Source organism: Fringilla coelebs (assembly GCF_963513975.1).
Source record: "Fringilla coelebs genome assembly, chromosome: 3".
Lineage (NCBI taxonomy): Eukaryota > Metazoa > Chordata > Aves > Passeriformes > Fringillidae > Fringilla > Fringilla coelebs.
The window spans coordinates 31,213,869-31,238,684 of NC_140030.1; the positions used below are offsets into that span (position 1 = coordinate 31,213,869).

General features: G+C 38.5%; 1 protein-coding gene across 1 annotated transcript; it reads right to left on the minus strand.

Moving 5' to 3' along the window:
* Positions 1 to 350: 350 nt before the first annotated feature.
* Positions 351 to 23,403, minus strand: SLC17A5 (solute carrier family 17 member 5). The gene is made up of 11 exons (XM_084202342.1): positions 23,157 to 23,403; positions 19,704 to 19,900; positions 18,046 to 18,279; positions 17,473 to 17,560; positions 14,760 to 14,846; positions 13,387 to 13,505; positions 12,298 to 12,456; positions 9,937 to 10,069; positions 8,106 to 8,253; positions 3,552 to 3,642; positions 351 to 1,965 (listed from the first exon to the last, which is right to left on the minus strand). Exons 1-11 carry the CDS (start codon positions 23,215 to 23,217, stop codon positions 1,828 to 1,830), a joined length of 1,455 nt encoding a protein of 484 aa, XP_084058468.1. The 5' UTR covers positions 23,218 to 23,403; the 3' UTR covers positions 351 to 1,827.
* Between the last annotated feature and the right edge of the window lie 1,413 nt (positions 23,404 to 24,816).

A 24,816-nucleotide genomic window follows, 5' to 3' on the forward strand; every position in this document is an offset into this window, starting at 1 on the left:
TATCCAATCTTGTATTTTTAAACTTTACCCCCCCTCTTTTTTAATCAAAGATACTGAAAGAGTACAAATTTCTTTTTACATAAAGTGCAATTATTACTTTTAATACAGTGTCAGGTGGAAGAAAATACTTACCTTTAAAGCCAGACAAAAAACTTCTGAGGAAGGTAATTTTCCAAGAAAACATTAACTATTCCTTAATCCAGTCACCAACCTTGATCTTCAGCATACTTTCAAATGGTGTTTTAACTTCAGGGAGATAGTAATTTTCAACAACAGATGCACATGTAAATATTCAATCCATTTATTGTAGAAACACTGAAGACACAATATAGTTTTAACATACTCCCACTGAAAAAGTACTAATTTAATCTGAACAAAACATTGTTTATTGTGGAAATGCTGCAGACACAAACAGAGATTTAAACACAGTTTAAATCCACCATCAGAGAACACGACACTTCAAGGAAGGCCAAAACAAAATGGCTCTTAAAGCTAAAAAGGAGAGGCAGATGCCATTTCCTAGAAATGAAGGAAGGTAGGCTCCACTGGAGCAGCTTTAGTACTGGGCTTTTCTTTTGGATTGGTGGTAATTGAAAAACCCAGAGCCCAGTGATTTTTCCTTTTTATCTAATTGCTCCAATCCAGGAATCTTTGGCACAGGAATTTTCCTTCGCTTTGTGGCTCTATCATTATTCAGCCATTTGTTCTTAACAAGGCCACTGTTTTTATAACTTTTAATCCTACTCTGTGGCATTTAAGTGTGTGTTGTGCAAAGAATGCTCGAGTGTCCAATTCTATCTTGATAGGAGAGTAACAGCACCAGGTTGTTGCACTAGTTCTTTTATGCTCTAGTTTTATCTGAGTAACAAACAAGGCTGTTAGAGAACTGATTTTCCTCATTATTTGCTACACTGGCCTTATTTTATTTCATTTACACAGACAAGCTGACAAACATATCTACATGCAAGAGGAAAGAATTCCACTGCATTGATTTGAAGGGATGAAAAATTAATTGCCAAACTGAAAGTTATTTTAAGGTAATCATGCAGATATTCTATTTCAAGTTCCCTCCTGTACACTGACTAGATTTAAACCTCTCAGCTGGACTGCTTCTTCTTGCCAGAGAGAAATAAAAATAAGGTCTATTTGAAAAACCTGCACCACAGAGGACATGTGGTTTATTCTCGCAGTTCCAATGCTACATTTACTTCTTTGTTGCTGTGTATTAGTTGTGAAACTGTATTGAGGAAACAGGGAATGTTTATATATACAAAACTTGTGCATAAAATAGAAGTTAGCCATCGTTAAAACGATGACAAAATAAAAGCAGTATAAAAGACTGTATGAAACTAGAGCTCTTCTACAACTTTTTAAACAGCAAAAAACTATCAGTTTTATAATGGGAATCAAAACACATTTTTGGGTACAATTCTTTCCACGTCATTCCTCCTTAAAGTGCTACAAAATCACTTTACTTTTTCCTCTCATTTTAGTATCAGCAAACATCTGCCTACACACTAATTCAGAAAATATTAATTAAAAACTGGAAAGTATTAGAGCCTAGCACACAGATTTAAAATGTCTCTGATCATATATTTGATATCAAGACCTAGCATGAAATTTCTATAGTTAATCCAAGTAGTTTCTTGTTAGGAAATAGCACACATAGTTCTGCCAGATTATTTTCAGTATAAAAGATACAGAGATAAAGTAATTTAACTGAATAGCTCTGAAGACTCCTAGGAATCAGCAGGGAAGGCACTTTTCTGGTCACACAGTTCTAAGCACAACGGGACTCAGCACAGTTTTGGTATTTCAACATCTCCTTCAGTTTCTATGCAAGTGATATCCACTGACTGCCCAGTCTTGAACTTCTCCACTTGCAAATAATGCAAAGAAAATTGCTCCAAACAGATTAATAGAAGCAGCAATATAGAAAACCATCTGCCATTCTTCCACAGTATTCTGTTAAATGAGGGAAAGAAAAAAAAAGATGCAGTCAATTTGCAGCTTCACACTCAAGAAAAAGTAATTTTAAAATCGATGCTACATGCCTTGCCTATTTAAATGTAAATGCCATTCAGCATGATTTCACAGCAACACAAAAGCATTATAAACATAAAGGATGAAATCATTAATAAAGTCAACTTTAGTTTTATAATATAGCTTACACAGACAGTCTTATCAGAACTACATTACCCTACCCAGATCAGTTTATCCCCCAAGATGCAGAACTATCGATACAAATGCAGACAATGTTACTCTAAGGAAACACTACTTTGGCTTTCAGACCAGGTGGTCCAAGAGCTGAAGTGCCCTGCACTGAGCAGTAAGCTATTCCTAATGACCACTATATAAACATTCCAGATTCATATGGCTTTTGGTCCAAACAAAGTAGCTACCCTTCCTCAGATTTTAAGAGTAATCCTCTAAACTCTGGTATTTAAGAAATAATGTGCAGTAAAGAACTGTGGTTTATTTGCCTTTTGATTTTTTTTTTCTTTTCAAATAAAGAAATACTCTCTATAGCTGTCTTAAAGGTTTGGGTTTTTTTAAAGTTCCAGATGATGCTGTAACAAAACTGTAAATGATCTTACTACAAAAGCAGAATACCTGAAGAGTGCATTAGCATGGAGGGGAAAGAACTAAACCAAACAAAAATACTCTAAAACAATCCACTTGTTAAGGTATCTGGAAGAACTGATTTTATTGGAATGTATTAATGAATATTTTCTGATTGTTTTTGGTTAGAGCATGGTGATAACAACACCAAGGTCACAAGTTTGATCCTCATATGGGCCATTCACTTAAGAGCTGGACTCAAAGATCCTTGTGGGTCCCTTCCAATTCAGAATATTCTGTGATCTGTGATTTTTAAGAAAATCTTTAGAATGACCTCCAACTCCAAAAAATTCAAGTGTATCGCTAAGCTTATCTCCCAAGCGTATCACTTATCTCTTCAAGTGTATCACTAAGCCCATCTCCCTTTCTCGAAAAGGAGAATGTTCATTGATCGTTCATCTTCACATGTTCATTGAAAAAATAGCAACCAAAAACTCCTCAAAAGCCCCAGTGCTTCCTTTTTTCTATCCAAATCACCTTGTTAGTCAAATCTAACACTAGAATCTAGTTTCTCACTTATCTGACAAGTGCTGACATTAGAACTCAACACCTCACGTGAGAGCCTAATTAAAAAAAAAAACAAGCAAGAACTTGCTCTAATTTAATAAAGCAATACCACAAATGTCTCATCTAGTTGGCATTTTATCAGAGTTCTACTGTGATAAAAATATATTAATTTTATTCCTAGAGAATATAAGGGGTGAGTCAGTAAAATTTTCAAGTCTTACAAGATCTTTGATTTTACCCTTATTTTCCTGATCAAAATCAGGAAAATAATAGCTAGGAATTAAGTAATTCACAACAATGGAACAACATGACTTACAGGTACAACCCATGTTTCATTTAAGGACTGCAGACTTGAGAAAAGGAAATTTCTATTCAACTGAGATAAAAATATAACAACTGAAAAAAATAATAAACAGACTCACATTATGAGTGAGGCTTTTGGCAATAACTGGCCCCACCATTCCTGGGATAGTAGCAAAAGAATTTGTGATCCCAAGGAGAATTCCAGCATACCTGCAAGAGAAGTTGGTAACACTGCTTATTAACTTGTAAGGCTTATCAATCATGGAAACAATTTTGTCTAACCTGATCGTGCAGGCGTCATATTGATGACACAAGAGAAATTAAAACACAAATATTCTACTGTGAATGACTTGCTTTTCTTCTATTAACAACCCACTGACAGCTTGGCACATACATTTTAAAGGACATATTTTAGTGGTGGAATTGGCAGTGTTAGGTTAATGGTTGGGCATGATGATCTTAAAGATCCCTTCTACTTAAATGATTCTGCATGTCTTTATTTTTCAGAGGCTAGTTATGGAATTTAACTTAAATTGCCTTTGCTCAAGATCCATAATCCAAACTCAGATCCCCTTTGCTAAGCCTCAACCAAACTGTCTGGAATGGATCCATTGGAACAGTTAAAGACACATTGCATGTCTTGAAGCAGAAAGACAACAAGAAGTATGACAAAGAGCTGTTTGCCAACAGTAAGAGCTGGTTCAGGTTTCATGGCTAAAAACTTGTTTGCCAAGAAGGTAGTATCAGCAGCGTGCCTAGATATCCCCACTTACATTACAAAGTGTATATTCCACAGATAGGAGCTCAGAGTGCTGTGCAGTCCTTCCCTTCAGCTTTCTGTGGGTCAAGGCCAATGGGAAATGGGTCTGACTAAACCAGTTCTGCTGGTTGGCATCCTGCAGCTCCATTCTGAGGGCACCTGTTCCCTGAACGTGCTGCTCTCTCACACACAAATGTATGTGCATGCACCAGCAGCCATAAAAACTTGCTGGGAAAAGCTGATAACTTGCTTAATATCTGAGTCTCAGCACCTCACCTCTAAGCAATTTAAGATCTCTCTCACAGGCATGTTGCAATACTGAAAGTTTGAAACTGTACTACAAGTGCAGACTTGTGAGAGAGACTGAAGAGAAATAAGAGCCAGATGTTCCACAGAAGTTTGACCTTCTAACCACCAGGGCACAGATCCCTATGTTTTAAATTTTCAAGGTGAATTTGTTGGGTGAAGAATCATACAAAATACTAATAGTTGCAGTTTACTGTAATAGAAAGGAATCATATCCCAGTGATCATTTTAGGCTGTTCAGAGTAAAATTATGTCCTCACCAATATTAACATAACAGAAACATATTTCATCTCTAAAGAGAAATTCATAGCTTTGGAATTTTCTTTACCAAAACAGGAGAATTCAACCATACAGCATTGTTACAAAAGATTGCAATATTCATTCCAGTGATATTAGAAAAACATGTGCTTTTTTCCTGAGAAAGGGAAACAATCATCTAGCCTACTAGTTGATTTTTTTCTTGAAACTCTGCACTACATATCAGTTTAAAGCATGGCAATGCTTTAGTTAAAATTTCTCTATTTCCTATAAACCTAGCATGCAGTCTTCCTATCTTGGAAAGGGGTTTAGAATTAATAGGCCTTTATGAAGCTGAATGTCAAAGTGTAAAAGTTTCCCTTAGGAAAATAAGCACATAAAGCAAAACCCTGTTTAAAGTCTTTAAGTAGAACCAAATGTACTTTAAATGTTTTCAACATGTTCAAGCACTACAATACTGCTAACAGACACTTTAAAAACTAAACATAGTTTAATAGTTTCTCTGGTCAACAAAGATCTTTGCCAACCAATTGCTGGCTAAATGTCTCTGTTTATGCCCAATGTTTCTGACATAGGTTGCATTCTTGATAGTGCTTGCTGTTTGATGCAGATAACTGTGATGGCACTCCCTTAGCACAGTGGAAACTCCCATATGAAAAGGGAAAGCAAAAAGTGACAAGTCTGTAGACCAGAACCAACTGTAGGCTGTTGGTCAGGTTCTTATGGCAGAGTGGGGATAACCAAATACAAATTAACTTGCAGAGCAGTCAAGTAGTAAAATCAAGAGTAAAAAAACACCAGCTATGTGAGATATTTAGTGTACAACAGAGCCACATGAATATTACAAGGGATCATGGTAACACCAATATTAAAATTTGTAAAAATAGAAAGGTACTAATGTAGATTTAAAGAGCTAAAATAGAATATATATTCCCCAAAAGAACAATCTTGTGTCCCTCCTGTCCCCAACAGCATAATAAATACATCTTAGCAACCAAAACCACATAGCAAATATTGTTGTTAATTAAGCATCAGTATTTTCATTCACTTTTTGTCCTGTGAATATAATAATTATTTTTTTGATATAATGGAAGTTTTAGTAGCAAAAAGGGATCATTTGCTATTCTTGACAGCACACTTTTAACCAGACTAAATGTCCATTTGTGCATTTTGAAACTGCTTTGAATAATTTCTGGGTTTTTTAACGTCTTTCATTAAATTATGAAAAAAAAAATTGAGCTCAGAGTAAACTCTTTACCAAGGTTTCCTTCACAATTTTATGCAGACCCTGTTTTTAGATTTCTACAATTATGTCAAGCATTTCTTTGAAATTGTGCATATCTGCCTTGATAATTTTATCCAACAAAGTTTAGACAAGCTGCAAAAAATAAAGTGTGGGGGAAGAGGAAAGACAGTCTTCTTTTTCTTCTCATCTCAGATGTTTTTTGCATTTCTGTATCTGAAGAAATTTTTTAATATGACCTTTGTTACAAGGACGTGCTTTTTTCCTTCTCTGTCCCCATTTGAACAGATTTACCCTTAAGTGATGCATGCATGTGCTGAATAGAAAATCACTGATTTCAATAAAACAGCACTCACCCTGACCACACCACCACCAAGGAAAGTCTTCCCACATATGCAGCCACTTGCCTCTAGAGGCAATGCTGGGCCAAAGTCTCTGAACTATAACTATCAGCAAGACACTTACCCTCTTGCAATCAGTGTGCTCGCTTCTGCCTGTCTGAGAGGGAAGAAGAGCTAAAGGAACTTGTCTGGTGCAAATGCAAAGGGAAAAAGCAGGACTTTATCAAGGGCAGGAAGAATAGAGTGGGATTTGGATCAGCAGCAGTTCATGTGAGATAACTAACTATGCCTCCTGACAGGCATCAGCATGGTGTAACAGTTTTTTTTCTTGTGGCTTTTTTCCAACACCTAAAATACTCTGAATACTGTTATAAACAAATTGACTCTTGAAATACACATATTTGAAATGCAAAATGAAGTATCTAAATTTAGAAGACACAGACAACTTCCTAGTTTGGGAAACAGCCACTGCCTACATACAGAAGTTCCTTGTATGTGTAAATCACACTGCAGTTGCTTGATTTCCTTTTCGGAAACATATTTTGGAAACTAAGTGTTGTAATTCTGCAAAAGTAAGCTCGAAACAGAAGTTGTATAATGGTCCCATAACACCCCAGAAGAACTTCTTTAAGTACATTTTCTAAGTTTGTAGTTATTTAAAACAAAGGGCACCACAGAAGCGATTTTTCTTACTTTATATTCTGTTGAGCATTACAAGCCGTTTATAGCTGGCCACTGATGCCTCCCCTCTTGCTTGCTACCTAACCTCACCTGCCAAGATTAACTGGATTCCCATTATTTCATATCCATTTATTAAGTCAAAAATTGTCCATGATTGTGGATATGACCACCATCATTTCAATTGCCAAAGCCTGAATACCATCTTCAACTGGGAGGCAAGGTCTCTTATAAGTTGTCCAGATGATTAAAATTTTTTTATAGATGCTACTTCTACAAAATATTTTTTCCTCTACACTTACACTTAAAGTCTTCTCATTTTACATATTAATACTGAAACACACTTTTCTTTGGACATAAAGTCATTTGACCCTGTTCATGTCTAAATGCTACCACAAATTGGTAAATGAAGGACAAAGCAAAGTACCCTTGACTTCTACCAGTGCACTTTTAATAGAATATACATACATACACACTCTTTGGGGAACTGACAGATCTGCCCAATTATGAATTTTTAACACACTGGAGAAATTACAGCCTGAAGTCTCAACTTTCCATTCTTGAAAATTATTCTTTTAATTGTACATACCTGATTTGTTACCTACTGACAAATCAGGTCAGCTACTAGTAACAAGATTTAGATTACAGTGTACAGAATGTTTGTCAAATGCACAGTGCTTAAATATGGTAATGTTCATACTAGAGGATAGCTCCGATGCTAAAGTTGAAAATAGTGAAACACCCAACTGTATCATGCAGTTCAAAAAACACTGTCCTGTTATAAACATGAATCTATCAAGCCTATAATTAAAATCTGTAAGAAAATAAATTAAATAATTTATTACTTCACGATTAAAACTGAAATTATTCTAAACTATTGTTTATGTTATATCCTCTGCCAAACTTGCACTTTTTGTAAATACACTGCTTAATATTGTAAACCCAAGCAATTGTCAATGTTTACACTCCAGGCCTGTACACCACATGCTCCACAGCTACATTTCCAAGGCACCCCAGCAACACAAAAAGAAAAAAAGGGGGTCATAAACTTTTCACATGTATTAACAACAGTTTCAGCAATACTTACGAAGGTGCTATGTCCAGATGGTTGATGCTGTAGCCTGATGTACAAAATCCTCCTAGTGTTGTTGATATGGTCACGAATGCAACAGCCAGCGCGTAGTTGCAGCCTATGAATCCGGCTGCTACTAAGAACAGCGCCGGTCCAATCATTCCTTTAGGACAGAAGGCTCGGAATCAAAGGATGTTTAACACGAGACCCTCGGAGGCTCCAAGCCGAGCGCTTTCCATGTAACTTCCACCGCCCCCTGGCGCACGGAACCGGCACCGCACCGCGCGTTACAGCGGGACGGCGCCGGAGCAGAACCGGTTTGGGGCGGAAAGGACCTTAAAGATCATCTCGCTCCAACCCCCCCTGCCACCGGCAGGGCCACCTTCCACTAGATCAGGTTGGTCAAAGCCCCGTCCAAACTGGCCTTAAGCATTTCCAGGGATGGGGCAGCCACAACTTCTCTGACCAACTGTTCCAGTGCCTCACCACCCTCTCAGGAAAGAACTTCTTCCTATTATCTAATGCAAATCTACTCTCTTTCAGTTTGAGGCCATTCCCCCTTGTGCTATCACTACAAGTCCTTGTTAAAAGGAAGAGCAGATGGCTTGCAAAACTGTTGTCTCAGGAAACAGCAACTAGATCAGGAATATCCCACTCTAGGGGCAAGGAATTAACAAAAATCAACAGGTTCTGAAAATTACCTCACAAATGAAGTTTATTTATTGCTATAAATAAATTGAAACTGCACTGACACTGTGAACCCTGGGTGAACCCAAGATAGCTGTAGAGATGGTGCATGAGGCACTGGAAACAGCTTACCAGCCATCATGAGCTCATGCACACTGCTTCCTATCTTGGTAGCTGTTTCTCAGCACCAGAGCCCACTTCCATGACCCCATCATGACCTCTATGAACAGCTGCAAGTTCACACTTTTGTTAATGAAGCCAGCCTAAATCCTGCTTTTCCGAGGACAACAACATTTTTTCTCCTGAGTTATGCATATATGGGTGTGAGGTGTGCAGCCCTGCAGTAAATTGAATCACCAAAATAGCATAGGCTTAAAGACAAACAAAATGCCTGAGAATTTATTACAACAGCTGCTTTAAAGAAAGCAATTGAATCAGCTGAATTGAGAAGGCAGCAAGGATCACCATACAATAACTGGGCTTCAATTTTTGTGGATCCTGTGCCTAATTTGTCTTTTTTTTTTTCCTTCAATTTCTTTCTCCTGTCCCCTCTTTATTCAGCAATCAACTTCTCTTTCTTAAATAGAGCCTTTTACTTGTGTTCATTAAAAACCTGATCTGGCTGATCTGTTGGTGATTTCAGATCATCTCTCCTCCCAGTTAGTCAAGACATTTTGGATTCTGTTTGGTCTTTCTACTGCGGTAACAGCTGTAAATTTTGCAAGTGTACTTCTCTTCAGTTACTTTAGTCTTAGATAAACAAAACACTGAACAACAGAATGGGCTCATGTAGAACAATAATCCTGTCCATTTGATAAACCTTTTCTGATAACAATGTTTCATTCACCGTTTTATGGTGACTTTACATGACCATTTATTTGATTGGTTTGCTTGTAGTCCAATTATCTTGACCTAAAAAAAGCTTTTGACAATCTCTTATTGTTCTCTTATCCAGTAGGCCTACTTCTCATGGAAAAAGATAGGATTTACTCCTGACATATTCATGTACAAATAAAGTTGTTCCTCTCAAGCCATGCAGAATGCTGCCTCATCTCACAGCAGAATGTCACACTACTCCCCCAAGCTCTTAAATTCTCCCAAATTGATATAATTATATTTTGTAAGATTATATGTTCCAAGAGATGATACTTCCACCTACCTATTAGGGTAAAACATTTGCGAACACAAACAGTGGAGAAGTTCTGTTTTTCCCGTAAATAATCAGCAATTTGGCCAGACAGAATTATACATAACCAGCATCCAAAATAAGGCAAGGCAGACAAAAATCCATTCTGTTAAGGAGGTTAAAAGAAGACAGTTAAAACACTAAAATGACAAATCAATCCTGCCTAATCCATAACTACCAATGCAGTCGGACCAAAAACTCAAAGGTTTAGATCAGCAACTAGCTTCAGGAAGAAGAAAACTATAACTGAAGGTATCCTGTGGACATTAACATGATTGTGGAAATTTCCAGAATACCAATATCAAGCAAGTTACTAAAATAAGTGGAAGCTGTAAATATTATTTAGAATTTGAAAACTACACAGAATCTCTGGGTTCAGTATTACTGTTACATTATATTATTCCTAATCCATCTGCTGAAAATCTGGTGCTGCTGGTAAACAGAAACAAAATCTAGAACTAGAACTTTTCATCACATCTAGGCTAGACATCCCACAATCTCAAAGCTGAGTTATTCAGGACCTGACATTACTTACACTGAAGTCACCAGTTAATTCCCATTACTTTAACACGTGCTGCTTAGTCCTCTGCCTGATTCTACATGATTTTCTGATGAAGGGAAACAAAAGGTACTACTAAACTGCCCATATTTACAATCTCTCCAAAAACTTATGGGTAGTTACTGATAACAGAGCTATAATTTGACCTTATCTGTGATTCAAAAGGGATATTGGAGTAGAAACAGTATGACCTTTATACACTACTATGAAATGTAAATTTGCTGAGAAGTGAAAGATTCCCTAGAAGTTTTAATTTGAAATGAAACAAGAAATTCATCCCCACCTGCAGTCCATCCTACCAGTATTTAAGCATGCTGCCTGATGGATTTCAGTGCTCAGTTTTCAAAAACAGTAAGTAAAATTTTGAAAAATAGAGACAGTCTCAGTAATTGAAAACTTTTTTGAAGCACTATTCAAAACCACAGCATTATTTTAAACTAATTTCTGTATTTTAGAAAGGAAACTAAACAGCAACAAGCATATAATATTTTAAACCATAACGCAATTTCCATGAAACTGTGTGGCAACACTTAGTTCAACACTATAACACAAGTTTTTTTTTTTAATGGTCACAACAGTCAGTACTCTAAGCTACTCCAAAAAGAAAAAACATGACCCAGAGTCAAAGGAAACAACAGAACCTGTTACCATTTAATGCAATGGTGTTTCACAAAACACATGCAACTGAGAGCTGCGGTAGCAAATGACTTTCACAGATATTGATGCCTCTTCAGGGAATACCTGAAGAGGAGCCCAATGAGCATAATGAGGAGTCCAACCAGCAACATCAGTTAGTTTTTTTCCAGCTATTTTGCAGCTTGCCCTAATGCAACCTTCTGTTCTAATGCTAAAGTTCCCCATCTTCTCCCAAGATTGCTGGTATCACCTCTTTCTTGCAGGGCATTCATCTTCAGATTGCTCTAAATTATTTTTTTTGCTAAACCAGGAAAAGACTATGTTAAACTTCTTTCAATTTCAGAATAACTTTTTATCTTAGCTATACCAGTTTCTCCAGGTAAGCTATGCCATCACCAAAACTGTTTCATTAAAGACAGACCAGCATAGTCAAGTAAATGTTATAAATAAGAATATTCCACCTTCCCCATCCCCTATTTTTTCCCTGATAAATAATTTAATTTTATGCAATTTCCTTACAAAGCACTATATCTGGACCTTAAGACTATGGTTTTGTTTCATCCAGTTACCTTAGTAAGAAAAGGTATTTTACCTCTACTGCTCATTGAGGAAAGAAATGGACAATCTGGAAAGTGATCCTATCAGAATGAAGCTTCTCTCTGGTCCCTTTCTCCTCCAAATCCCATCCTTAAAATAGTTTCAAAAATGCCACTTGTCGAATGGTTTTCCTAGTTTTATCTTTAACTGGAAATGCTCTCCTTTATGAGTTAGCAAAGAAGTAGATACTATTTCAGAAGCCATAAAACTTGGTGTAAAATCTGAAATAATCATAGAAGCTATATAACGGAAAATATTTTTATAGTTACTGTTTTAAAGCAGAGCAGGTGAAGATGGGTACCATGCATCTTCAAACAGAAAATTTAACATGAAAGCTAGCACTAAGGTAAATGTCAAATAAGTCCATAAAGTAGAAATTATAAAGCAGGCAACATTTTTGATGCATCTGCTTAATTTTGTGGGGTTATCATTTCCCAGCTATACATTTACATTCCAAGGTTCTTAAACAGCTTCCTCCATTCTAAACAGCAGGTGATTTACTTTCTTTAATTCAGAAGAAAATGACTATATTTGTATCTCACCTCCTGTGCATCAAATCGCAGGATTTCCTTCATGTACGTGGGCAAGAGTGTAAGAAGTGTATAGAAAGTCCAGTTGTAAGAGAAGTGTGCCACAACAATAGCCCAGAGCGGAAGGGACCCCAGCATAGGTCTCCAGGGAACGGACTTCTGTGTAGAAAGCTGGCAAGCAGGAGACAGAGAAGAGAAAAAGAAGGAAATCAGGATGCTGATATGAACATTTACTAAATACAGTGGTTTTGATGCTAACCAAATCTATGCCCATGATCTATTCTGAAAGGCACAAAACAGTCTCAGTTGATAGATGCAACTCATCAGCAATGAATGAATTACTGTCTTCAGTTCTCAATGAAGGTTTACCAAAGTATGTTACTGCCCTGATGTTTACTATTCCAAAGTAAACTGATTACTACATTTTGTAATTCAAAAAGTATGCCTTCCCTTGTTGAAATTTGATGCCTTCTGCTTTTATTATAAATAATTAAATATTTAGTCACCCCTCAGGTGCTGATTTAGCTGAACCTTTCCTGCTCAATCCTAGATATTAATTTTGGTCTCTCAGCCAGCTTCACAGTTTGTAGATACATATCCCCCCAGTCATATGAATGAATCTTATGCAGACTTCAGGAACTGGCTCATTAGCATTTTCTCTGTGAATAGTAATCTATTTCTTAATCAAGATGACACACTGAGAAAGTACTGTAAAATATGGTATTGCAAATGTTAAGGACTTATACAGGTCTGGATCGAGTATAAAATGACACATTTGAGCATATCTTAAAATACAAAGTTTTTTAAATAAAGCACCTCAACAACATCTGTAACAAAAATTATTATAAATGCTTTGTTTTATTATTGATTATTATTGATTGTTTTTCAGTTTACAACCGCACTATTAAAAAAAAAAATGTTTGAAAAATCCTGCCTCCATCTCAGGTTAAGAATGTTATTCTAAACATAAACATGTTTACATAAACATATAACAAAACATAACAAAACATGTAACAACCATAAACAAAGCTTGACATTAATGACCATGTTTGTGGTTTATGTTCAGACTGAAGTAGACTGGTCTCTACCAAAGTGCTGTACCTGATCTTTTAGAGAAGACAGTATATATTCTCTTTCAGCATGTGAAATCCTCCTGTGAGTTTCTGGTGTATCACTAACCAACAACATCCAGAAGAACCACCACAATACACCAAGCGCACCTATTGTTGTGAAAAGATGGGTGAAGAGATAGAAATTTAAAAAAAGCAATTTCATTGAGTAATACTCTCAGATGATATAGTCAGAAGTGTTTTCTCAATACTCTAATATAATTTTAATGAACATTATTTTTCTATCTACTTACAAATACTAGTTTCCCAAAGTGGCTTAACAATTCACATTTAAATACAATAAAGAATGAAGATGACTAAGCAGAATTTTTTCTTTTTTATTTTTTTCCTCTTTTTTTTTTCCTCCACTTGAAGTTCTTCATACAGCAAGAAAGCTGTGTGGTCATACATAATTGTATTTTTATCAGTCACATGGAAAAGCCACAAAGGGTATGGCTCATCCTCAGGAAATAAAAAGTTCACATTAAGTTTAATCACAAAAAATACTCTATGCACATATACAAAATATCTTACATGCAGCTTAATTGATATACTAGTCCTCCTTTTCTTTCTTAAGCCAAGCCCAAAATTTTCATTTAGAAGTTAACTTTTCAATAATCCAAAATAACGGCACTTTTATGTAATTGTAACATTTTAATTGATTTAATTTTGTTCAGCTCTAAATTTTCACTTATTTAATTTTGTTCAGTTCTTTGGCTTGAATCTTTGTGATTTGTAAAAAATTGGAGATTTTTTTTTTGAGGAAATGTAACTCTTTTCTTATATTCTGATTCTGCGTTTCCCATGCAGAATATGAAATGGCTCAGACAAATAAACAGACCTGTAAAAGGCATTACCTAGGACATGCTGTTAAAAGAAAAATTTTCTGTTTCAGCTTCTTCCAGAATATAAGTCACAGTAAATATGCTGTGCATTCCTTCAGGGTCCCTGTGACTGCTACAGATTTTCCAGTTTATGTTTTAAGCAGCAGTAACTTTTCACACGTTCGTTCATTCAAAGTTGAGATTTATTCCTGGGATTAAAGTTATTAACTCAATTTCACACTTCAGATAAGAAATTTCAGCCTGTTGTTTTCAAGTGGTGGGAGAGTTAAGAGCATTTGACTTGTACCAGCTTTTGTCCAACTCAGAGGCAGCTTTGCTCAGTGGAAGAAGGCTTATTTAGCCATTCACTGGAATCTACTTAGCCTTAAATATCTCTAATTGCCCAGAAGGAATAGAACAGCAACCCAACATGTCAAACACGCTTTTAAAATTTAAAATAAGTTCTATATTTTATGTTATTGAAAAAGAATATGGATTGTACTTTTAATAATTAAGAAAAATCAAAACATCATAAACTCACCAAATATGTAGAACACATAAACCCAGTTCATATAGTAACAGATTAAACCAGATAGTGGTAAAGACACAACAGTTCCCAGCTGTGCACCTACCAGAAGAAAGCAAAACGAAGTGGAAAAATAATTAGATCTCCTATGGACCCCTTAAGTATAAGTGTCATTTGAGAGTTATTTTATTTTTCTGTAATCAGTCATGAATAAAGATTGTCACTACCACTAGAGGGTTGTGCATTGCTTTAAAGAAACACAGACACAATGACACAGCTCGAAGCAAATAGAGCCATAAAGCCTTAAGAAGCCAAAATTAGAAGCAACAAGCAATAAAAGATAAGCATTCTTAGCATTATTGGCCCCAATAAAATGATGGTTCTAACACATCTAAACCAACGCAAATTAGTCAACTGGTGTTGCTGCAAAACGAGAGAGCTGAACACAGTATAATTAAGGCCTTGGGAGAATAATGTGACAATATAGTCAATTTGCATTTTTCATATCTCCTTCTAGGGCCACAAAACCAGGAATGCTAGAAACATGGAGTAGAAGTCAGGTATATATCACCAGTAAGTTGAAATTCCATGTTTCCTGAATGTGACAGGGTCTATGATCACGGGAGAAGGGAAAGATAAGCAGATTCTAGTTCGGAATAAAGCCAAAAGCCAGAAAGAACTATTCCTGTGCTTATAATTCAACACACATTTTGCAAAGAATAAGGATGGCAGGTGTTTCCCTTCCAAAATCTAAACCTGAAACCTGTATTATTTACATACTTGACAGTCTACTGGTGATAAACAGAGGTTTTGTCTCTTAATGTTAGCTGCAAAATTACTTCTCTGAACTTAACTCAGAAAATATTATGTTGATATTCTGGCTACCTGGACCCCATCTTCATGGAAACAATTTTTATTTGAGGCAGAAAGCTCCAACAATGACTAAAACCACATACATCATGCAAAATATAAATCGAAATAACAACTACACACAACCTCAACCACATGTTGTCTCAGAAAATCAACATGATCTTGATTAAATTAACTACAGACCACATGACTGCCAACGTGGAAGGAAAGGAAGGAAAACTGCCTGCCAAGATTACACAAGATGTCTTATCCACCCACTGCTAACAGTGGGCTGTTCAAGGCCACAAATATATGCTAGTACATTAGCATATATTTTCACACAATACAAAAGGACAGTATAAAAGCTCCCAGTTGCTAAATGTAGTAGAAGGTAATCCCAGCTCTGTTTGCTCTGCTTAACTCGTGTGCTAGGTCTCACATGAAGACTTCTTTTAAAGTATATTTAATTAAATACCAAGGTAAAAACCAGATTTTTAAAAAACAGAAAGAAAAAAGTTTTTTGATGCATTAGATGAGTTGAAGTAGGTCTTTGAAGGGTCACTTCAATGAGTGATGAGACACTTGGTTCAGAGCAAAGTGAGGAAATGCGAGGAAAAAGGATTAAGGCTGCATCCCTCTGGGAAAAATGAGTCACTCTTAGCTCCTTAAGAAAATGTAGCTGAAGTTTACATTGTATAGACCTGTCATCTTGATAAAAAACTAAATTATTACTAATAAGAGTGAGCAAAGCAAACCATTACTTAGGTAACTGAATACAAAATCTGTCATTCTCAAAGAAATAATATCAATTTTGACTAGCAAATTTAGAAACCTGTATTTTTCACCTGCCCCTCAAATACTGCACTGGACAATATGACTGACCAATAAATCCCCAGAAAGAAGGCTCAGTGGAGGCAGGCAAGAGCAACATGTCCACACTGGGTGTGACCAACCACAGTTGTTGCAAAGAAGCTGACTTTATCTCAACACAAAGGGCACCAGAGGGTGGCTTTGGTTTAGATAAGCAATGTCAGTCGAGTGGATCAGCTGGTGGTGTAAATGTTTCTCCCCATTCAGTTCATTAAAAGTGAGACTGTCTCACTGACTTAGCCAGACCAACAAGAGGGGAGTGAATACATGGGTCAGTCGAACTCAAAGTACAAAAGTTAAACAACAACAGAATTTCTGAGAGAACAACTTGGCTTGCAATCAACCCAAACTGAAGTGTATTGCAATTGCTATATTTTGCTAAGTGTCAACTTACATTTGCTAAGTGCTAATTTATACTTGTACTGTGCTTTCAGAACATTCTGTATCACTCTGCTAAATCAAAAATCCTGTGTAACATCAAGTATCTTCAAAGAAGTAAATCTGATATCAAACATAACACCTTCCAGACACGGAGTATCTAGGACAATCTGGTCAGAGAGTACTCGACTCTGACAAGGAGCTCTTGCAGTAACACATGGGACCTTGGACATTTTCTTCCCCAAGTTCTTCCAAGAACACTTAAAGAACCCTCCAAAAACCAACCAAACAGCTCTATCCTATGACCGCCCCAGCTTTTTTGTTCCTAATGCTAAATCTTTTTTATTTACAGTATCTTCTATTAATTAGCTTCACAGTAATTATTTTCTCCACTTCATACCAAAGTTAGACCCAAGTTTATACTTATTTGTAGATCAATACCTTTTGTCAGGTTATAAAAACCATGAATAAATTAAGAAAACTAATAGAAAGCAAGATTTACTTTAATGTTACACTTTCTGGATTAAATGCTGATTAAAATTTACAATATAAATCCCTTTGATTTAAGTCAATCCTGCCTCTTACTGCAGTAAAAATTTATAATCCCATTATCAGCGTGGGAATTTCTCACCTGCATATGAAATACTAAGGAGCTTGCTGCGTTCCAGTGGAGGAGCCCAAGAAGACCACATTGAATGCATAGCTGGGAAGGTAACACCCTAGAAAACATCATTTCATTCTGTTGAAATGCAAGGATTTTAGAACTCACTTCAACTTTACAGGTTTTCAAAGCACACTTCATTAAAAAGCAGTAGTACAATCTATTAGTTGGTTGTCTACCAAGAAATCACTTATAAAAATTGAGCAAGGCATGAGAATAAGAAGGCAGAATTAATTTCTCCTGATTTTAAGTTAGTATGTACTGGAAAAGCAGCAACAATACAAGCAACATTGCTTTGAGGCCTTGGTTTCTCAAAACTGAGACTAGTTTTGTCTCAAGTATCTCTGCATTTCTTATTTGAAAAGCTTAGCATAAAATATAGTGCAAATGCTTCAATTATTCTAAAAACCATAACACTAAGCCACTCAAATGAAACAATCCATATACTATTCCAGCATAACAACCCCCACATAGTCTAGTCACTACAATTTTAAACAAATTATTCAGATACATTTTCAAAATACATAGAGGAAACAGGATTACCTCTCCCAGTCCTTCCAAGGCTCTGACAGCTATGAGGTAGCCAACACCCAAATTTGCAGCTAAGGGAGTAAGCAAGGTGAATACAGAAGTACTAAAGATGCCAAACCCCAGCAACAGTTTGCCTCCAATTCTGCTCGCAAGATATCCTCCTGGAATCTGAGTAATGATATAGCCATAGAAAAAAGAACCAAGGATCCATCCCTGAGTCTCAGCATCCCAAGAATACTTTTCTCCCTAAGATGAGAAAAAAATCCCAACAAAATGCAGTAAGTTAAAGATGACACTTTATCTGACCATATTTTTTATTACATTGATCCACTATTTAGCCCGTTATAGATAAATTTCAAATTTTTCATGATGTGCTCCCTAGGGTCTCCTTCCTCTACACCCACCTGTACTGCAATCAAAGTTGTGTTACAAGCTAGTTCAGGTAGTTTACAATTGGTTTGGACATATCTAACCCAAACATGAAAATCATCACTACATGAAATACAAATGCTCTGTCAGTTATCCCTTTTTGAATTCTAAGCAGCTTGGGTTAGGTGACAAGCACTGACTATGTAAGTCTGCCTGAGTACATATCCCACTTCTGAATCACAGAGTGGACATTCTGTCATGCTGTATAAAAAGGCTCTACCTGCAGAAAATTTATGGATAAAAAAACAAATAAGGAGATGCAGGTGCTTAAATGCAATGTCAAGAAAGAGAGCAGTCAAGGACAGGGTTCACAAGGGGAGGTGGAATAATGGGAGAAGCAAAACAGAGGGAAGATGAACAAAATGGACAAAGCAATAAAAGATGATTGAGATAGGAATCTGCAGCTATAAAGGAAGCCAACAAGAAGACAGGAACTGTTGCCCAATAAAGTGATTCTGAAATTTGGGATCACTTCCAAAAGACCAAATTTTCCACATCTAAATGAGCAGCACACATTTCACAGAAATTATGAGACAGAATCTTCCCATAAAGTTCACCATTATAATTTGTTTGTGATAAATAATAAATGACCTCTAAACAAGAAAATAAAATGAAAGCAGGAAGATGGCAAGAGTGCTCATGACTATGTCAACTACAAGACAAGATCTGTGCAAGTCCAAATTCACAAAGTTGAGGGGTTTTTTTTAAGAAATCTTTTTTTCCATATCTGGCAGCTCAGTTAAGAAATGTGACTTTAAGGGTTACTGGAATTCAGAGGTAATGGCTATAAAGACAAAATGCATGATCTGGGAAAGAGATTGAAGAAGTGAAGAGAGAAATATTACATGTTAATTTGTAATGAAATTTCATGCCATTGTGACTGTACAAAGAACAGGCAAATTGGACAGTGATGGGAGCTCTGACGCAGATATAACAGTAACAATTGATAAGTGGCATACAAAACAGTGAGTCATGGTAGATCTACGTGGTCAGATTAGCCAATTTCTAAGGAACAGCAGAGAAAAGAGGTATGTAAAAAGTTGACCCTGTGCACAGCACTTCTCAATTAGCTAGTCATTTAAGGCTATTATTTCCCAGAATAGCTTTAAAAGAACCACTGTAAAGGCCATCCAGTAAAAACCAGCCTGTTCTCTTGTGACCTAAATACGATTCTATCTATCCCAGAGTTCTAAAACCACTTTGACATGCCTTGTTACAGGACAATATGTCTGAGACCTCACCGTAGTGTTGCGAGGAACATTTATGGTGGAGGAGTGCTCTGGGCACACATTGGAAGTCACATTCTTTGCTGAGCTTGTGTTAGGTTCTACCATATCCACCAGAGCGACGCTGAGGTTCACACGCAATGCATACAGGAGGAAGAACCCAAAACAGGCCAGGAGTGCCAGATTGTAGCGAGCTGAGCAGCATGCAGGGACTGAAACGAGAGCAAATCAAAAATGTTTAACAGACCTAACAGAATAAGAACAACTCATCTGCAGTTTTTACTAAAGTTCTCAGAAATCTTTGGGTAGCATAAAGAATTAGCAAGGAGTAGGTTTTTTTCTTAAGGGGTTTATTCAATAGGGGTAGAGTTTGAGGCTGGTTGAAAAAATTTAACACCCCACTTTCATACTGATGTGTAAAGCAAATGTAATCCTCGTTTAGATGCCAGGCAGCTACCCACACTAGAGTGGGGACTGCAGAGGATACGTAGTGTGTGGTCTGTGGAAATGGATTTAGAAACATAGTTTCAGAAGTCCTCTCCAAAATACTATAATATTTTTTCAAGACAGAATTTCACACTTAAAAAAACGCCAAAACAATTAGTGGGAAGCCTGTAATATACACAAAAATGGCTCAAGAAACACAAATACTCCTAAAATTGTGCTGAAGAACAGTCATTGCTACTTCAGGTTGTTTTCTAGGACAAATTTTCCTTCTATAAGTTTGCTTACAAGGGAATATGCACTTGCTGACAGCTGACAAAACTACCAGAAAGGGGAATGGCAAACACTGTGGTGGCACTGTGAAACAGTAACAGGTTCCCAGTTGCCCAGTACACCCTCTTGGCTGTCACAAGACAACAAAGGAAATGAGTCCTAAGATTCAGCATAAAATCTGCGTCGTGACATTAAGCCAACTCCGTCAGTTGTTTATACACAGATAGCAGACTATCTGTAACACAGTTATTGATTTCCTACAGCAGTACACAGCAGCATTTGGCAGACAGCATTCATCAGTACCAGGAGATCCGGACCAGAGCTGAGCTGTAATCTCTTTATGAACTGGGAATGCCTGAAACTACTGAGCAAGAATGTCAAATTGTGGAGGAACTACTTGAACCATCTGCTGAATTTGCAAATTGAGCTTAGAGTTTCCCCTCCTGTGAGGGAGCTACATTACTAATGGGAAGATTTACAACCTGGATGTCTGAAACTCTGGGAAGATCAGCAGATATTACATCAGTCTACAGTGATTGCATCTTTCAATACTCAGAGTTCAAATGATGAATAGAACAAGTACATCTATCAACAGGACCGACCAGAGCCTTATCTACTGCAGATAATGCACTTGAGTGGATTTTCTGATCTGCAGAAAGAAAACAAGGACATGCCCTGTGGACAAAGATATCTTCCCGTCCCCAGTAGCTTCCTGGAAACAAGGAATGAGCCTATGTGATTTTATTTTTCAGGAGCAACACCAAAAGAACCTTCCTGCAAGATTGTTTTTCATGAAATTAACAGAACTTTCCCATTTTTGAAGTCTCTAATCCTGACAAACTTTATGTGAAGTTCACTATGGCTGCACAAGTTGTTAAAATGACACAGAGATGCTGTACTTGCGGTGTTCATTTAATAAATAAATAATAAACAAGGCTATTGAACAAATATGCAAAACCCCTTCCAGACCTGTCGTAATTGCAAGTTTTGCCTCAGAAGCATTTGGGAAAGCCATCCTGGAATTTTAAATGCCATGAAGAAGAGTGGCCAAGATTTTATTGCTTACATTAAAAACAACAGGCACTGAGAACAGGAAGTACTTACTATACAAAAACTAGTCAAGCAGCTTTGTCATTCTTTATTGTTGTTTAAAAAGCAATTTGCCTTAAGTAGAAAAGGTAAAGTAATATAATTTATAAAAATGAATATAATTACAGATAAAGCTACTTAACTGCTCCACTTCTTGTAGTTGCAGGGGTTAGATAATAATAACAGAAAGCTGAATAACACTGATGCTGTAACTCTTCCCTGGAAATGCAGATTAACTGGAACATCCATTACTCTTCCTCTATAGGGCTCTAACTGGTATACAACTTGCATGGAGAGCAAGTTCCACAAAACAGATGTGCAAGAACTTAAGGTCACTAGTGTCAGATTTTTTTTTTTAAACTGTAAACATTTTATTTTAAAAACCCATGTAGACTTGAAGTACGAAGCAAATAGCTGCTAAATTATTGGTTCTCTGTCATTCCATCACGTGCACTTGAAATATCTAAGAATATTAGATCAGGTTAACAGAATGGAAGACTCAAGAAGATTACAGGTGTGCTTCAGGAGAGTGCTATAATCAGAGACACAGACATTCACTCCCCTAAAATTTAAAGCAGCTAAGCAAAGTTTAAAGCATTGGGTTCAAGGTCTTACCTTGACTAGCAGTCTTTGGTCCTACGTCTATAGCAAATTCTGATTTCAGGGGCATGCTTTAAAGCTCTGTAGCTATAATTTAACAAGATTCTTAAATTGCAGTTAAAAAAGGTCTGTGCTGCAAGTTGCATAGCAGTTTAAAGGAAGTTGCTCATCTGCAGTAGTTTTCCTTGTGGGTGAGGTGAACCACCTCTAACTGGAGCCTGATGCATTGTGCAAACTTAAGAACATATTGCTTTAGGAAGACTTCAGCTCAAATTCTCTCCTTCTGGCACTTTTAAAGTCACTTTGTTAGCAGCACCCCTTGGTCCCTTGATGCAGTTGCACATTTGCTAAGTAGGTTAGAGCATTTTTGCATGGCATGCTAAATAAACGAAAAATCTTACTCTTTATAGGTTGTACTTTCTGGGAAGTAAAGCATCGCAGACAAATATAAACAGGTGGGCTCTGCTGTTAAGCTCTGACCATATTTCGAGCCTCCTCTCCTACCTTCGTGCATCCTTTCACCTTCCTTCCTCTCCATACTTGCAACAAGAAATTAGTCTTAACTCAAATTCTGCCTTCATATGAAATTTTGACACGATCTCGGTGGACCCCGGTAGCTTTTACTATTTGGACCGGTATTTGGGATGGAACGTCTTTACTACAACGACACCGAGCCGAAGGCTGGCGTCTGTCAGGGCTGCACGCCTGACCCCGCCACCGACAGAGCTGAGACCGCAGTCAGGATTCGGGGCCGTGCCTGATCCAGCACCCCGGGCACCGCGGCTTCCCCGGCACCGAACGCCGCTAACGGCGAGGGCGAGCGGCGCCGCCCCCGGGCCGGTCACCGCTGTCCCCGTCACCACTGCCCGCTGCCACAGCTGTTCCCGTCACCGCTGTCCCCGTCACCGCTGCCCGCTGCCCCAGCTGTCCCCGTCACCGCTGTCCCCGTCACCCCGGCAGTGGCACGACGGCACCGACCCCGGCCCCCACAGCGGCGCTCGCGGCCCACGCCTCCATGGCAACGCGACGCCGCCGCACAGGAGCAGCTGCCGCCCGTCTCACCCGTGTCGGGCTGGGGCTCCTTCAGCAGTGGGGTGCGATCCTCTCCTTCCTCGGGCTCCATCTCTCTGCTGCCACCCGGACCGCGCAGCGCGTTCAGGGCCAGACCGCCCGGCGCCACTGCTGCGGCCAGGAGCGTGGCCGGCCCGGCCGGGCTTGACTGGGCTCGGCTTGGCTTGGTTTGGCTCTGCTCGCCTTCAGTGTCCCCCGCCGCCGCTCCCCGCCCTCTCGGCTCTGCCCCGCCGGGGCCGGGCAGCGGCGGCCGCAGCCCCGGCGATCATGTGACGGACGGGGCGGGCGGAAACGGTTCCAGCGCCACGCTGCTGCCAGGCCGCCCTCGGCCGCCATCTTTAGTGAGGGCGGCCGCTCCCCCTCTCCTTTCCTCCGGCTGACGAAGCCGTAGGAACGCAGCCACAGGCGGGCGGCTGGTGTCGCTGTGAGCGATGTCCCGAATGCTGAGGGAAAAGTTCCTCATAGTTATGACAAATCTGATCAGGCTGATTCCACCACAGGCGGGTGCTCCTCAGTGATGGCGAGAGGCCTGTCGGTGCGGGTCCACTGCGGCAGCCACAGGCGGAGAAGGCTCGAGGTGCAGGCGCTGGGTCTCTCTGTAACCACCGAAATACCATTTAACAATAAATGTCAGTATCTGCAGTGCACGGTCCTTTTGCTGTGTGTGTGCATGCAGTGTGCAACTGCTGGAGCAGGGTTTTAAAATCAGAATGTGAAGGGGCTGGAATGGACCTTAGAGATCGTCTTGTCCCAACCTCCCCTGCCGTGTGCAGGTTCACCTCCCACTAGACCAGGTTTCTCCAGCCTGGCTTTGAACACTGCCAAGGTTGGGCTATCCACAACCCCCGTGGCAACCTGTTCCAGTGTCTTGCTACCCTCACAGTAAAGAATTTCTTCTTACTGTGAAACCTCAATTTCTCCTATCTCAATTTATACCCATTGCTCCTAATCCTGTTAGTACAGCTCCTGAGAGAATCCCTTTCTGGCTTCCCTACAGGCTCCCTTCAGATAGTGGAAGGTTGCTGTGAGGTCTCTACACAGCCTTCGCCAGGTGAACAGTCCCAACTTTCTCAGCCTGTTTTCACAGAGATGATGTTCCAGTCCCATGATGGAATACGTGTGAAAATACAGATTTATTATCAATATAGATTAATAAGCATTGTGGGGTATGTAATAGAGCTTCTCCTCAGTGTTTTTCGACCACAGTCAAAGCTAACAACAGAGTGGAGATCTTTAAGTTTTACAGGCTCTTTCTTACATGAGCACCATCTCCACCCCTCCACCCACCTTGTCCACTCATCAGCCTCAGCTGAGTGCTGAGTCATTTTGGTGATGCTTCTGGTCACCCACTGGAAGCTTTGCCTTTGCTTAGATGCCTGTGCCATCCTACTAGTGTGTAACTGCCTGGAAAATTCTGCATACTGGAAAATAGAGGAATATAAAAGATTCCTGGCAGCATATTCAGCTGTATTGTTTCACACAAGGTAGATATATTGAGTTTGCAAGTGTCAATTGAACAGCTGTGGCTGTGTGCCTATCATACGGTATTTCATCTATGTGAAAACAAGAAGCAAATCAGTGCTTCTATTCTGGTTCTGAAATTTAGCTGAGGGTCTTCTGTGAGTCAAACTTAGTTGGAAGCCATTCTTAC